Here is a 16328-nt window from a genome sequence, read left to right as displayed (position 1 = left end):
ATCAGCTAAAGGCACGTCGCCTCAAGTCAACACTTTTCCTGTTGGATCCTCAAATGTAAGCATAGCTCTAATACCAATGAAACATCATAAGAAGCTCTCTACCTTTACCACCCAGCCATGAGTTTGTCTAAGAGATCGTCCATCAATCGCCTAGAAGAGAGAGTCCTTGTTCTCTCTCCTTTCTCTCTCCTTCTCTCTTGTGTTCTCTCTAGAACTCTCCCTTGTACCTAGTGCCTACCATGTGGACTCCCACGTTGCCAAGTGTACTTTATAGCCCACAACATTGCCCTTTGCACCTAATATTTGGGCTTGAGATTTTCTGAAGTGAACTTCAAGATCTTGATCAGTTATTGCAGCAACAGAAAGTAGATTTATTTTGATTTGTGGAAGAAAAAGTACATCAGATAGCTTCTTAGACTCACCATTGGGTGCCGCAAGTGAGATGGTACTGGTCCCTTGAACTGCACATTTTGCATCATTCCCAACCACGACATTTGTGGGTCCTTGTAGAGGCTGAAGAGAACTATACCATTCTTTCATACCTACCATGTGTCGGGTTGCATCGTTATCCAATACCCATGAAGTATTGCTTGGTGAAGATTGAGTCGTGGAGCACATCTCAATAGCCACAAATAGATCAAGCTCAACTTTAGCATTGTTGACAGTGTCCTTGCCCTTCCATGAAGCTTTCAAGGTCCCGTTCTTCTCATCAGATTGCTTCTTTCAACAATCTTTTGCAGTATGACCTTTCTTGTTACATTAGTAACATGACCCTTGAAACTTCTTCTTCTTCGGCTTCTTCTTTTCTGAAGAATTGGCACTTCTCCCTTTCGTAATAATAGTGAAAGTAGCATTGCTCCCACCATCATGACTCTTTCGTTGCATCTCCTCCTCAAGTAGTAATGCACAAAATTCTTCAAAATGTAGGAGTTTGAACTTGATGTTAATTGCAAGTACCAGACCATCAAATTTCTATGGAAGAATTCGAATGCACCTCCCAGCTAGCTCTTCGTTAGTCTTTGCAATGCCCATTGCAGCCATTTGATCATGCAAATTCTTGATCCTCGTGATGAATGTCTCAACAATCTCCCCTTCTGCAAGCTTTTCAGCAAGTTGATTTTCTAGATTTTGAATCTAAGTTTGATAGCGGGCTCGTACTGATTCTTCAAGATGTTCCAAGCCTCGGATGCGTTGGATGCGTGTTGAATTAATGTGAAGCACCGAATCAGATACACTTGGGACGATGACGCAAAGTGCATCAGCATTGCATCACTTCCATGCTTGAAGAAGAGTAGCATCAGGAGGAATTATGTTGCTAGGAATTGCAGGATCGGCATTGGCAACTGGTTCCGGATCACTCCCAAGAATGGTTTCTAGCAGCTCATATGAGTCTAGAATTGCACTTATCTTAAACTTCCAAAGAGTGCAGTTTGTACCATCAAGTTTGCCTTTCGTGAAGGTGGCTGGTCGAATTTGATTCATTGGAGTAGGAGCAGTAGCAACAGATACTCCAAAAGTGCCACTAGGAGTAGCCATCACACCAAGTGTTAAAGCTTTCTTGAAACAGAGTTTCTTGCACTACATACAAAGAGATTTCCCATTAAGAGTATGGCCCAATGGATAGTAACATTCAGAGGGTTTCAATTTTGTCCTAGAACCTGAGGGGATGCTACGATGGAAGCAAACAACAGGGTGTCTTGATGTTCCTAAAAAATAATAGGCCTGAGTTAGTATTACTATAGGAGCTCAAAGGTGGGTGGTTTTATCAATTCTAGTTTAAGATGAGGGGATTAGGCTATGATTCAGTCATGAATTGTCCCACTAGAGGTAAGGGGGGGTAGCAATTTTAGTTCAAAGGTTGGCAATAGTAAAGAGTTGTTTAAGGATGGGCGAGTGTCATAGCGTTTTTTGTCTTAGTCAATGGGTTGGTCTTTCGAGTGATCAGTGTTTACGCCCCTAATAGTTCTCAAGGGAGGAGTGAGTGTTGGGCTATTCCTGAGTGAGCACATGAGTGAAAAGCCCAATGAGGGTAATTGGATTTTAGGTGGGGATTGGAACTTCACAATGGATCCTTCAGATCTCTCTCACATGAGTGCACGATGGTGGCAGGTCACATGAGTGCAGGATGGTGGCAGGGAGAGAATGGCTTGGGAAGCGTTGGTGCTTAGTAATGGGCTCGTGGACTGCAGTGAATTGGTTCTAGTAGTACTCCAAGAGTTTACTTGGGACAACAGAAGAAAAGGTGAGGACTTTCATGCAAGCAGACTAGATAGGTTCTACACTTCAGAGGAAGGGTGGTGTATGTGTGGCCCATTGCATGGCGAGTGCATCATCTCCTCCTGCTTATTCGATCACTCTCCTATCAAATGGTCTTTTAGTGTTCCAATTAAGTGTGGGAGGTCGCCAAATGTGCCCTACAAATTTAACAAGATCTTACTGCAATCTATTAAATTGTTTGTTGGGGTTCACTAGATTTGGAGGACTACAAGTGTCGAAATCATCGATCTGTGTGCCAAGTGGGATGCGACAATCTAGGCAAGTGCATATTTATGCCAAAGAGAAAGACAGATGGTGTAGGGCAAAGTGGAAGAGCAAAGATGACCAGTTTTGTGAGGTCAGGCAATCTCTCAAACTAGCAATGGCCGCCTTCCTAGGGGATCTATGGCTACCACCTTATAGGTGGAGGTAGAGACTGTGATCCAACACAGAGAAATTGAAGATGCCGAACTGGCCAGAGTTTGTAGCTGCCAATTGTGGCTTGTAGTGCAAGACTTCCTCTACAAATCCTTCTTTCAAATTATCAAGCAAAAAATTAGAGGGAGATGGTCGATCATGTTCTGGATGTTGATGGAGCGATGGTGACAGACTTCTAGCTTGTAGATGTGTTTTGTTAGCATTTTAGTAACTTGTGGGTGAATAGGTGATCTAGGATCCATTTTGGAAGGACAACCTTTAGGAAGTCCTATGGGATATCCAAACCAGGGATTCAGAGTTTCATCACACTCTCCTGGCCAGGCCCTTTTTGCTTACAGAGCTGGAAGAAGTACTCTTCAAGTTGAAAAATGATAGGTCCCAGGCCTTGATGGCCTTACAACTAAATTCTATTAGGCTTTTTGGGACATTTTGGGCCCGGACCTGGTTTAGATGGCGAATGCAATGGTATGGTTAAGCGCTCTCTCTCCCAGGACATGAACGTCATGTTGGTCAAGGTGTTCCCAAAATGACAGAGCAAGATTAAGGTAGGTGATTGGCACCCATAACGATGTTAAATACATCATACAAGATTATAGCTAAGGCCCTTACAAGAAGAATTAGAGACATTTGCAATTCGGTGGTGGATGCTAAGCAAAAAGGATTTGTGAAAGGTGGGGACATATTCAAGAACATCCTCAATGTTTCCACGGCATTAGACTATGCGGGCCTGACTCAGTAATTATATTTGAAATTAACTATTTTTATGCCATGTGTCTATTAGTATTAGGTGGGTGCTATCACCACCAAGCCACAACAATTTCTCAAAAGTTATATATATATATATATATAAAATTAATTTACCATGTCGCCATTAAAATTGCTATTAGTGAGTTTCTTTGTAGTGGTGAAAGGTCCCTCAAAGCCACTCGCCAGTTAACCACAATAAATTTTATGCCTGTTTTCTCTAAATTCAATTCTTTCCCAAAGCCACATAATTTTGTATGTGAAGCTGTATGATTTCATGTGAGTCACCACATGCTCGTTGCTTATATCATGACTTTGAAGGGTGCATCGATGTCCTATATTCATAATTTGCTCTTTTCTTGGTATATCATCACTTTCCTTTGTTGGTATAACAAAGATAACACTAAAGCAATGAGGTCACAATAAGGGGGAAGTTGCTACAATCTAATGACATTTATAGAAAGCATTCCATATTCCGAATCAAAGTGCAGAGGTTGAAGCCACATGATCATAGTTGTGCACAAGTATGACTTCTCTCCCCTTCGCAATTATCATCAGTAATCTTTTACCATGTTTGCATATGGAATATATATTTTGTCAATTGACACGCATACATTTTAAACCTATTAAAAATGTAAGGGCAAAAATATCAAAAAAAGATTAAGAAGCTAATAGCTCCTAAACCAACTACTAAAAATGAAATTGCTTTAATATACTAAAAAGATAACTCCTTTAATATACTAAAGCTTATCTCTTGTGACTCCTCCATCTCTCCCTAATTGATATATCTTTTGTGAATAAAAATGTTTGGTGGATTTGTACCCTCGATGTATGGATTATCAAAAGGTGAGTTAGGAAAGGTGGGATTTGGTAGAAAGTGTTGGGGAAAGGCTCTAAAACGATTGAGTATTCAATTGGGTACCTACAATTCCAATTCCCTTAGAGATGCTTTGGATACAAGTGTGGGCCATCTTTAGGCAAAAAAAGAGGCATTGAACAAGTGGGTAGTTGTTGCTCGTTATGCCATCATTTCATTTTCTAGTTGGATGTGTCTAAATAGATAACTAACAATAACTGAACGTGCAACATCAAGCCTTACCTATAACAAGTAGTGGAGATTTGACAAGTCAAAGCCCTACATAGAAGATAAGTTTTAGACATCTAATTGAGTTACAGTAGTGGACTTCGTTCATCTTTTGCAAAAGGGATGAAGCTTAATTTTAGAGAGCATGACATCGGGTAATTTTCATTGTATTCAATTGATTTTATAGGATTGGAGAGGTTAATTTGATTTGACAAGTGTGAGGACTTTCATGGTATTCTTGTGATGTTAAAGTTTGTAACGATGCTATAGACTTTGTATGTAGTGTACATGGAGGGAATATTAAGATACTTCTACATGTTTAAGGAGATGAGTGGAATTGGAATTAGTATTAATAACCCCTTACATCCAATTACCAATAACAATTACTAATAATTGTCAAACCATAGTTTTAGAGTTCATGTTGTTTATGAAGGTAGCACCAAACTCTAAGGCTACTTGCAAGAAGGTAGGAAATGGGGCCTTCATATCTCTTGCTTATTATGTACTTCCTAACCTAATTAATTCAAGGCCACCTATTTAAACTTCATTTATTAAAAATCTTGAAGGCTACCTAATGAAAGTCTTCATTTACAAATTCTCAAGCCTCCATTTACATGAGAATCATTGTATAAGGGTTGATTCCATACTTCATAAAGATCCTTTGTATCAGTGCATTCCATGTGCATTGTAACATCTTTCTCATTGTCCAATAAAGTCAACTGTAGTAGCTCACTCTTTCTTTATGGGGAACCTTTTCCTTTCCCATGTGGAAAGATGAGGCAATAGATGGCTATGAAAAGTTACAAAATAACAAACGTCCTTTGGACTTAGGGTCGAAGGTCTTAGTCATAAAAAAAGCTATACTATAATGTATTTTTGAATGTGGACATCCAGCCAAAGGATGCTAGGCTAGATGATAGAGGCATTTAATGTCCTTGAGGAGGTAGGTAATAGCTCGACTCCCATGGGGTAAAGTGAGTGCACGAGGATGGTTTCTTATTCAAAAAGGTTGAAATCAGAGGAAAATTGCCATTGATTATTTAGGACATTAAGCTATAATAGAGGAAATTCTAGGTTGGCATGGTGCCACAATTGAGTCGATTCATGGGCGAGAAAGCAATTTTTATAGCATGCAAATTGTTGCATGACACGATAACAGAGATGGGTGAATTGGGATTTGAGGCAAGGTGATAGTGCTTTTTGAGACAAAAAATGCTAGTACTGTAAGTACTTATCTCCTTGCTTTCAAAGCAAACTTGTAACCTCTGGGCATGTCATTGTCCCACTCAACATATATTCGAGGCCAAATGGTCAAAATTGACTTGATGACTTGCAATATTTCTAGAACATTGCATTGCTAGAATTGGCCTCATAGAGAGAATGCTCTAAGGAAAGCATCATGATTTACCATATCCATACATAAAGGATCTCGACTATGCCTCTTGATGTTGCTTCCCTGTTGCATCTTGGGAATTAGGAAGGATTCATCTTGTTGGCCTCATGGCCTATTGCATGTGATCTTAGTGGAATCTAGGATTGGCTAGGGAGAGCAAGGGAAAGGAGGAGCGTACATACCAGACGGTTGAGCGTGGCAAAGCTAAGTGTGATGACAAGCACCTACCCCAATGATATTCAAGGAATTTTGATTGTGAGAGGCAAAAGTCGTGGGAAAGATTGTGAGGGTGGCTTCAAAGGAATGTGCTACGACTGACTTGGAGGGAGGAAGGTGAAGCAACTAGTCTTCTTCGATGCGAAGTGATGCTTAGAAAAAAGGCATAAATGTGCATGGGAGGGGGTGTAGATTCCATAAAAATGAGCATGGGACTATTGACTGGGGCAGTGGAAATGGGCTAATCCCGCTGAGTGGTTTTTTCGCATCCACACGTGCGAGCTAGCATGAATGATAAAGGGTTACACCTTATTGGCTCAATGGCTTGCTGCATGTGATCTTACTAGGAATTTAGGATTGGCTAGGGAGAGCAAGCGAAAGGATGATGACCCAGAGGACCTATATGAGAGGCCTTAGAACCAGTCCCCGTGCATCGGCTCCTGCCACTCATTTGGAGATCATGATCCAAAGTGGAGTCCTGATGGAGTGATCGAATAGTGTGTTGCACCATTTTCCAGTGAGTGAGGAAAAATGGGGACTGCCATGGGCCTGAATGCAGCTAGAGTGGGTACTGATAGCCATTTCTAAGGCCCCATGATTTTGAGCCGAGGTCCTCTGGTCGTGGACCGGCTCATAGCTTCACCGATTGTGGTAAAGCTAAGTGTTGAAACGGTTATGGGAAAGGATGTGTGAGAAGAGGAAGGTCAAGCAACTAGTCGTCCCATGCGAGAAAAGGCATAATAAAATAGGCACAAAATGTGCGTGAGAAGGGGGGCCCCCGATTCGAGAAAAGGGGCGCGGGATCAGCGGCTGAGGCGGTGGAAATGGGCCGGCCGGGCATGCCACACGCGCGTGGCAGGCTTTTCCGCCTCTACACGTGCGAGCCAGCGGGGGTCGTATACGGCGCTCGCGGCCGTGCACAATCATCATGAGCGTGATGTCACGTGGGGACAGCCCCCACATGCGTGGGGGCGAGTCACACGTGTGGCCCTGGGCCACGTGGGGCCCACAAGCGCGGGACCCAAGATCTAATAATCCTCTTAAAGGCTCGGGACGGAGAGCACGCGAAAGCAACACGCGCCCGTCGCGCGTGCCAAAGTAGAACAGACGGCTGCAATTGCATCTATCTGCACGGAATCTTCGGCCCTGGATGCCTGCACGCGCCATGAGGGATAGACGGCTGCGATCGAATCTATCTGTGCGGAATCCTGCGGTTCTGGATGCTTGCAGGTGCAAGAGTAGAATGGACGGCTGGGATTGAATCTATTGGGGTGGGATCCTCGGCCAAGGATGGGTGCACGTGCGGGGGAAGATGGACGGCGGGGGGTGAATCTAATAAGGGGGTGGAATCTTCGGCCAAGGATGAATGCACGTGCTGGGAAATGGCTTATTATCTTCTTGATCTTCTTCATCATAGTCTGCTTAGTTAGGAAGCTCTGTGTATTTTCGAAGCTCTGTTCCGCCATAGCCAGCAAGCTCAAGCTCAGCTCAGTTCACAGAAGGCCATCGCCATTGCTCTCTCTCCCCTCCCCCCCTTCTCCTTCGCCATGACCTCTGGCTCCCGCGCTCCCACCTCCAAGGAGCGCGAGAACAACAAACGTCGCGAGCGCAAACGCCGCGCCATCGCCGCTCGCATCTTCGCTGGCCTCCGCCAGTTCGGGAACTACAAGCTCCCCAAGCACTGCGACAACAACGAGGTCCTCAAGGCCTTGTGCCAGGAAGCTGGCTGGATCGTCGAAGAGGATGGCACCACCTACAAGAAAGTACGTATAGCATCTTTATCATCGTCTTCTTCTTCTTCAGGATCTTTTGCAAGCTCGGTTTCCTGCTGCAGATCGAAGCTTTCGAAGAAATGCTCGCCCTCGTTTTCTTCGTTCCTGGTTTTTTTGCGCATTCTTCTGCTGCAGATCGAAGCTTTTTAGCAGAATGATTGATGATTGAAGGTCCTGTTTGCTTGCCTTTGCTTCACACAGGGATGCAAGCCGCCTCCTGATCGAGTAGATGTCTGCATCTCCTCCACCGCTAGCCCTGCTTCCTCCTACCAGGGCCCCGGCGACGGAATGCCTCTTCTCCCATGGCTCAAAGGATTGTCTTCTGGAGTTTCAGCTGCAACAGCAGCAGCAACAATGGCTACCTCTGGCGCGGTGAATCGGAACGCAGGGATGCCGCCCCTTCAGATCGTGCGCGCAGGGAGCTTTAGCGCTCCTGTCACCCCTCCGCTCAGCTCGCCCAGGCTCTCCTACGTCAAGCCCGACTGGCCAGAGATTAGCGCCAAAGGCAGTGGCGATGCCTTGGCTGATTGTGCCGCTGCTGCCTTCTGCAATGCTTGGCCTCAGAGCCCCTTCCTCTCCGGTACCTCCACTCCCACGCACCCTTCCTCCTTCCTCGTCTCCGGAGCCTCCACCCCCTCGCCTTTCTTCGCCTCAGGCACTTCCACCCCCACTCACCCTGCCTCTGTCCTCCCCTCCGGCGCTTGCACGCCCACTCACCCTCCACCCCTTAGTGCCGTCCGGGCTGTGCCTCTCCACTTCGCAGCCGCAGCTGCAGCCGCAAATCTGTCTTTCCACGCGGATGCTACCTCGGGCGCATCTTACGTACGACCAGCCCAGGACGCCGAGCGTCCTGGCAACACAGCCTCCGATTTCGACAAGGCTTGCACGTCTGGACTGAAGATGGATTCTACAGGCCCAAAGCTGGATCTGGCGAGCAGAGGAAACGAAATGTACAACGGGGCTACTACGAGTATACAAGGAGGGACGGCACGGGACAACTTCCCGAATGGCTACTTCGATCAATCGAAAGGGAAGGTACCGGACAACTTCCCGAATGGCTACTTCGATCAGTCGAAAGGGGGGTGGATTTACAAGAACGGAGAGGCGGAGCAAGCGATGAGAGATCTTGCAAGTGCAGTACCAGATGCAAGAAGCATAGTGACGGAGAGTTTCAGGATGGAAATGGAGATGGATGTTGCAAGGAGAAGGCAAAGGATGACGAACTTAGTGAAGCCATGGGAGGGAGAGACCATTCATGAGGTATCTCTTGGAGAAGAAGACTTGGAGCTTACTCTGGGAAACTCCACAACCAAAGGTGCAGTTGCTCCTTCTGAGATTTCATCCAGAGCCACTTCCATGTCCATTGATTGAGGCCTTTCTATCATATTTGCTTAGATTGACGCTTGCTTCAGATGCTTCCATTGGGAGTTTGTCTTTCATATTTGCTTAGATTGATGCTCAAGCATCAGGTCCAGATTCACCATTCGGACCTCCTTGATCAAAATGCTAGCCTTGATTGATTTCTTTTTTGGGAGCTCTTCACAGCTCTATCTGTTGGTTGCTTGGGCTCTTCCCCTCAATTGTCATTCACAGTCAGTCACTCCATTTGCAGAGTCGTGACACTTTCATGACATTTTCCTTGTAAACCATGCCCTTGCTCTGAGCTCTGTGTTCTGTGTTGGTACTTGTAAAATGAGCCCCTCCTCAGTTTCACAAAGATCTCCTTCATCATATTTCTATCTTATGTATCGAGGATGTATCTCTGCTGCTTGTGGACGTAGGAGCTCATTAAGTTTATAACATCATGGTTTTCCTTATGCTATGAAAGATGAATGAAAAATTGTGCATTAACATCTTCATCACTCTTTTATTTGCTAGATGTCCTCATTTTCGGGGGTCATCATTGCAAGCATGTATTTGATCTTTTAGAGGGCATTCTATAGTTTATATTTAAAACGTCCCCTGAATACCTAGGTACTCACATTCATGACATACCACCAAATAGGGTTAAAATGTTTATGATCAAAAAATACTTGTGTAAGTAAAGCCAAGTCCAGCAATGATCTTTACATATTTTTGCAATTACCAATCAACATGTGACAAAAATGACCTTTACATATTTTTGCAATTACCAATCAACATGTGAACATTGGGTAATATACTAGCAAAACAAATGTATCTATAGATATATGTTGAATCTATTACTAAAAAGCCTCAAGTGTCCTTGAGCTTCTTTATATGTTATCTAAAATCAGTTGCATATAAAATGAAATTTAGAATGCTTTTTAGCCCACTAGGATGATTTATTGTAAACAACCAGCCAAATATATAGGTAGGCCAAATATATATCTACCTAAGTTGTATTTGCATCTCTAGATATGACTTAATTTAAGTTTGAATATTGATACTATCTTGCACGTGTTTTTGAGTTGTGATGCTGATTTTTACCTACCTAAGTTGTATTTGCATCTCTTGATGTGACTTAATTTTAAGTTTGAATATTGATACTATCTTGCACGTGTTTTTGAGTTGTGATGCTGATTTTATATTGTTTGCCAAAGACATAGTGCTAAAGGAGTGGATATTGCAATGTTGAAATGTTGATAACGTAGCTTTGAATGATACTAATAGAGTTACAAAAGATAAGTATTTGGATTACAAAGAAATTTGTTTTCCAATTGCATCCTTTGCTAATACTTGAAATATTACATCTCTATGGGACAATGCTTCTTGCAATGTGTATCATGCAACCACCTTGCCCTCTTAAAATTATCTTTTTTTTATATTTGGATTATTTGACTTGCCTTGGAAACAATTCCATGTCACCTTTTCGCATGCTTTTTACTTGTACTTTGGGGTCCCTTTGTCCATGTGAAGAGAATTATAAGCAAAAATGTGTAAAATGTGTATCTCTAAATTAGAAGTACTACATGATGTACAAATATCTTGTTGAAAGTAGACTTGTAGAAGGCCTTGTCATTCTTTTGCTTGCATTTTGCTTCCTCTTACTTCATGGTCTTTGTCCATGTAAAGAGAATTATAAGCATAAATGTGTTCATTTTATGTCTAAATTAGGGACATATTGCATGATTCACAAATATCTTGTTGAAAGTGGACTTGAAGAAGGCCTCGAACCAAATATGATCTTTTCAAAGAACTTTCCTTATGAAATTGAGGATATCCGAACCAAATATGATCTCTTCAAAGAAATTTCCTTATGAAATTGAGGATATCCAAAACCCCGACATTGTGTTGAACCAAATATGATCTCTTCAAAGAAATTTCCTTATGAAATTGAGAATATCCAAACCTTGACATTGTGCTTTGAGATATATATACAATATTGATTATGATGATGAGAAACCAATGATCTCTTTTTTTTGTAGGAAAAGAAAAATGGAATTTATATAAAAAAAGGAAAAATACAAAAGGATAAAAACATAGCTTGACCACTTGTCTATAGTGACAAAATCAATTTGGAGCTGAAATATTTGATGAGCCCTAAAACTTGTTGCACCTATTGGGGAAAATCAAGAGGTTCTTTGTGGTGATGGATGTTTGCAAGGTTGTGAATTCTCTATGTCTTGTAAATCACTTCAAATCTAACGAGATTCCAGAGTTGCAGTTGGGAGTCATTCAAACAACCTCTATCGCCAAGAAGGGCTATATCCTAGGGGAATCACACATGTATTTGAGCCCTAGCTAGCCATTTTAGTATGTGGCTCCATATTCTATGGACCATAATACAACTCCAAAACAGGGGAAGGTGTTTCTAGGCTAACTTTTTGTAACAATTATGTCGGGATTATCAAGTTCCTTTATAGTGCAATGATAATGTATGGGAATCAATTCAATTGATATGGCAAATCTCCTATGGCACAATTTGCTAAGATGTGCATCTTGATTTTGATGACTTGCCAATGTTATGGAAGGTGTATGTTGTTGTGCAGTGAGATGTTGCTCATTGCTTTCATCTTGTGTAGCATATTATCACCCATAATTCAATTTTCACTTTCCATAGTTGTCATCCAATTTTTTGTTTTGACCCAATAAAATATTATGTCATGAAAATTTTCCATTGTTGTAATGATGTTGAAAAGATCCGTTCGTGCTTATGAGATTCCCAAAACTGTACATGCTGACACAAGAAGGATCCCATTGAAAAAACTCATAATTGAATGTTGGAGTATTAGTTTTATTCAAGCATGGTTTGAATAAGGATTTTTGAAGTTTGGGAGAAATTGGAGATGCTAGTTATTTGAAGATTGAAAAACAAAGGTACCTAGGATTGCTTTGCAAATTGTTGAGCATGTTTTGAGTAAGAACCCTTACTGTTTGTTGCTGACGAATATATGTGTAAAGATTAGTGTGTTGTCAAAGAAGGCTCTCAATCATGATTGGAGAATAGTTCTTCAACTTTAAATTTTGGTGCCGTTTCATAAATTTTTTTTCAAAGGACATAACAAACTCTGAGAATGATTTTGGTCCCTGAAATTTCTTGCTCCTACAAATTTGAACGTAGCCATTCTTTCTCAACTCTATTTAATCATGGTTTGATATAGAGGATCCTTTTTGTTTGAAGCACATAATTTCCTTTGGATATTGTACTTTTAAAAATGTCAAATATGATCTTAAAGAGGCCTAATGAAGCTTCAAATTTGCTTTGATGGCTTTGAAAAAGATTACAAAAGATGGCCTAGGCCTTTGAAAGAGGCTCTGATGGCTTGGAAAGCTTTAGAAAGGGCCCTAGAGAAAGCCTTGCAACTCAAAACTTTGTTCAAGGAAAAGAAGCGGGCAAAAGTAGTTTATTACAAGTAGCCATGTATTAACATAGGCTAGGATAAAGCAATGTATTGCAATGTCATCAAGATAAAGTAAGGTAATCGATCATTTGCCATGTGAAGGATGTACGGGAAGTATACAATTTGTGCCACATGATGGATAGGCTACCACGTGGCTTGTCTTCTTTGACTATCCAATCATTGCCAAACAATAAGATCTAGTTGTGTGAATGTTCATTGTTGGAGACTACTCTCTTGGTTTATGGATAGACTTACTAGAGTATTGTTGAGTGTGTGGTGGTGGGATAGAAGAGGATGGTTGTGTCACACCATGATTTATCTAATTTTGTTGCATATAATGGATCCATGAATATGAGTCATTTTTGGGGTTTTTGGGCATCTTTCTATCTAAATGGATCTATAAGAATAGATATTTTTCTTGTCAAGAAGCATAATTATGAGGCATCAATCTACTTTTCTTATTAAGGAGCGTACTTATGGTGCACAATTTGAAGAAATTAGTAGCTTGGATGTGTATTATGAAGCACATACCTTGGATTTGTATTATGAGGTTGTGTCCTCTAGGGAGTAAATAGGGGGCTCTAGAGGAGTAGTGCCACATTGGCATCTTATCCAACTGACTGCTACATCATCAGTGATTGGCCACATCATCATCCAACCATGTCATCATGACATGTGGTAGTGCCATGTCATCTGCCCAATCAACATCCATGTCATCAGTGCCATCTAAGCACTGTGCTACACATACACACAGCATGTGAACATAGTGCCACATCACCATGTGCCACATCATCTTTTTGACCACTCCCCTTGGACAAAGTTTGGCACATATTTCAAATGGCCATAACTTTTGATTCAGAGGGAATTTTGTGATAGTCCAAAAAGCAAAAAAGCCGCCAGATTATGCTCTACGTGCTAAGCAGCTTGAATCTACATTTTAGATTATCCATAGGTAAGCATCATTGAATCCTCATCATCGAAACCACCTCCTGATCCATTGCAGCGCATCCAGTACATAAAATGAACGAACTAAAACTCATTTTGCTGCATTTGATGATTCGACGTGTAGTCTGGCTCTAGCCTAGTGCATCCATAGAAGAGATTCAAATCCACCAAGCTAAGTAAGCAATTGCCACATCATTGTTGAGAAACCATGCTCAACATCATGTGATCATATGTGCATAGGACTAACCCAATAGAGTGCTATAAAGGAAAGGGTTAGATGCCCTAACCCTAATCCTAATGCTAAAAGGGTTTGTATATATTCTACATTTTCAACTAAATCTAGTATACAGTTAGTCATTTGTGGAGTGCACTCTAGTTGTGCCCTCTCTCGTCTTCTCCTCTCCCCTCTTCATATTTTGTCATGGTATCAGAGCTCCCTTAACTTCCACTAAGGCATTGTGATCTGTACGAGAGAGTGTGAGAGATTGAGCGATTGAGAGTTCTTGAGCGATCTTGTGTTCATTCTTTTACTTCCGTTGAGTGATATAATTTTCGTCCTTTTGAAAAGTTTCTGTCCATTCATTTGCTTCTTTCTTCTTGAGTGTTTGTGAGAGCTTCTTCTTGAGTGATATTCACTTCTATTCATTGAGAGAATTTCCATCGATGAGATGTATTCTCCTTGAGTTTCCATTCATTACTACGTGTGAGCGAGAGAGTTCCTTTAAGTGTTCAAGAGAGCTTGTCTTGAGAGATTCAGTGAGAAATAGTAGTTCTACAATCGGTTAAAGGCATGCTTAGCAACAACACCTATTAAGCAACCAAAACAAAGGCATCTCCATAGGCATCCAAATCGATGGCCAACGAACTCAATGCCAATCGAGCACCATCTTCTCACGTCAGATCAGAATACCTGGATTTATAAAGTAGTTGTTGAAAACCAAAGGCGTGGTTGGATCCAGTGGCATTGTTGCTTGTAGATTCGCATTGCATAATTGTTGCAGCTGAGCAATGAACTAAGGATTAACATTGGATCGTTCACTTGCAGGCGATTAGAGAAGGATGAACAATGGGCTCTTCCAATCGTGTGAGCACCTGACAATGTTATCATCTCATCTTGCGACAGACCATGCGAAAGGAAGACCTGTGTTAGAATTGGGGTGGTGAACGTTGGCAACGGCTCCTACAATGCCTATCAGTAGATGTTGGCTCCACAACGGCCAAAACCTCCATCAACACAAAGCTCCATGGCAACTAGCTAACGGCACTTCTCCTGCGCTAGCTATAACAGTGTCGCCATAGCCCAGTTCCACCAGCAACATACTTATGTCCACCAGCAACAATGAACTCTCAACAAAAGCCAACATCAACTTTCTATACAGACAGAGGTGACCTCTGGTAGCTAGCATGACACAAGCAAACAGTGATGGTGTGGCGCTCCTCCATGCTTAGCCTAGCCTATAGCAAGCTCAAGGACATGTAATAGTGCCTCTATCATGACCACAACAACGTTCCCAGCTCCATCTCTTAAGCAACCCCTCCACAACGCTACAAGCGACATCAACAAACCCTTCACCGAATTCCAATGCTTCTTCCTCAGCTTATCTACATCACTCACGTTGATTCGTCAACAAACTACCTTAACAAATGGATAGCTTCATCAAAAAGCTAAAAAAAGACTGATCTATAGAGTTCGACATGTTTGACATGAAAGATCTTGGACTTATGCACTATTGTCTTGGTATTGAGTTCTAGACAGATTCAGACATCACTTTCATGAGTCAGCTGAAATATGTTGACAATCTCCTGAAGAAGTTTCATATGGCAGATTTCAAGATTGCAGCCACTCCCATGGAACAGAGTTTGAAACATACAAAAGATTCAGAAAAGCCTATAGTCAATGATAGGTACTATCGGTAGCTCATCGAATCTCTTATATATCTGACTATTACATGGCTAGATATTTGTTATGCAGTAAGCTCACTTGCACAGTTTATGTTAAATATGAAATAGTCTCACTAGAATGTAGCCAAAAGAGTCTGGAGATATATCAGAGGTAAAAAATAGTTTGGAATAGAATAGAGAGGAAGTCATCCAAGGTTGCACTGATATTGTGACAGTGACTATGCCGGAGATCATGAGACCACAGGAGATCGACACAGGGATATGCATTTTTCCTTGGTCAAGGTGCTATATCATGGTTGTCAAACAAACAACCAATTGTTTCTTTGTCTTCAAGTAAAGTAGAATATAGAGCACTCACTATAGGTGCATAAGAGGCTATATGGCTTAGACGACTATTGTCAAAAACAGAGTACTTTGATGAATCAAAGCCAACAACAACATATTATGATAATCAATCGGCTCAAGCGTTGGCCAAGAATCCAGTACATCACACCAGGACAAAGCATATTGATGTCAGAGAGCACTTTATCAGAGAAAGATTGTTACTTGGTGACATCACACCATAGCATTGTGATAGCAAAGAGAATGTTGCAGACATCTTTACCAAACCACTCGGTAAAGAGCTTTTCAAGAAGCATCAAAAAGCTCTTGGTTCGACGCAGAGAAAGGACATTCCCATTAAAGGGGTGTGATGGAATGTAATGCTCAGTCCTCCTTCAATTCCCTAGATCATCATCTTGAGGGAAGACCTACTTCATGATGTTGATCTTGAGGGA

At 41.8% G+C, this 16328-nt stretch overlaps 1 protein-coding gene across 1 annotated transcript; it reads left to right on the top strand.

Moving 5' to 3' along the window:
- Window positions 1-7544: 7544 nt before the first annotated feature.
- Window positions 7545-9760, top strand: LOC147884697 (uncharacterized). The gene is made up of 2 exons (XM_087397545.1): window positions 7545-7894; window positions 8105-9760. Exons 1-2 carry the CDS (start codon window positions 7679-7681, stop codon window positions 9272-9274), a joined length of 1386 nt encoding a protein of 461 aa, XP_087253671.1. The 5' UTR covers window positions 7545-7678; the 3' UTR covers window positions 9275-9760.
- The last annotated feature ends 6568 nt before the right edge of the window (window positions 9761-16328 follow it).

Source organism: Dipteris shenzhenensis, chromosome 26 (assembly GCF_047967505.1).
Source record: "Dipteris shenzhenensis isolate YYH24624 ecotype China chromosome 26, Dip_SZ_1.0, whole genome shotgun sequence".
In the NCBI taxonomy this organism is placed as follows: Eukaryota; Viridiplantae; Streptophyta; class Polypodiopsida; order Gleicheniales; family Dipteridaceae; genus Dipteris; species Dipteris shenzhenensis.
The sequence above is the reverse complement of the archived record's forward strand: the minus strand, read 5'-3'. Positions and strand labels throughout refer to the sequence as shown.

Coding starts and splice junctions, on each gene's coding strand:
- LOC147884697 (XM_087397545.1), top strand. CDS start 7,679: ATGACCTCTGGCTCCCGCGCTCCCACCTCCAAGGAGCGCGAGAACAAC. Junction 7,895..8,104: donor ATGGCACCACCTACAAGAAA/GTACGTATAGCA, acceptor TGCTTCACACAG/GGATGCAAGCCGCCTCCTGA.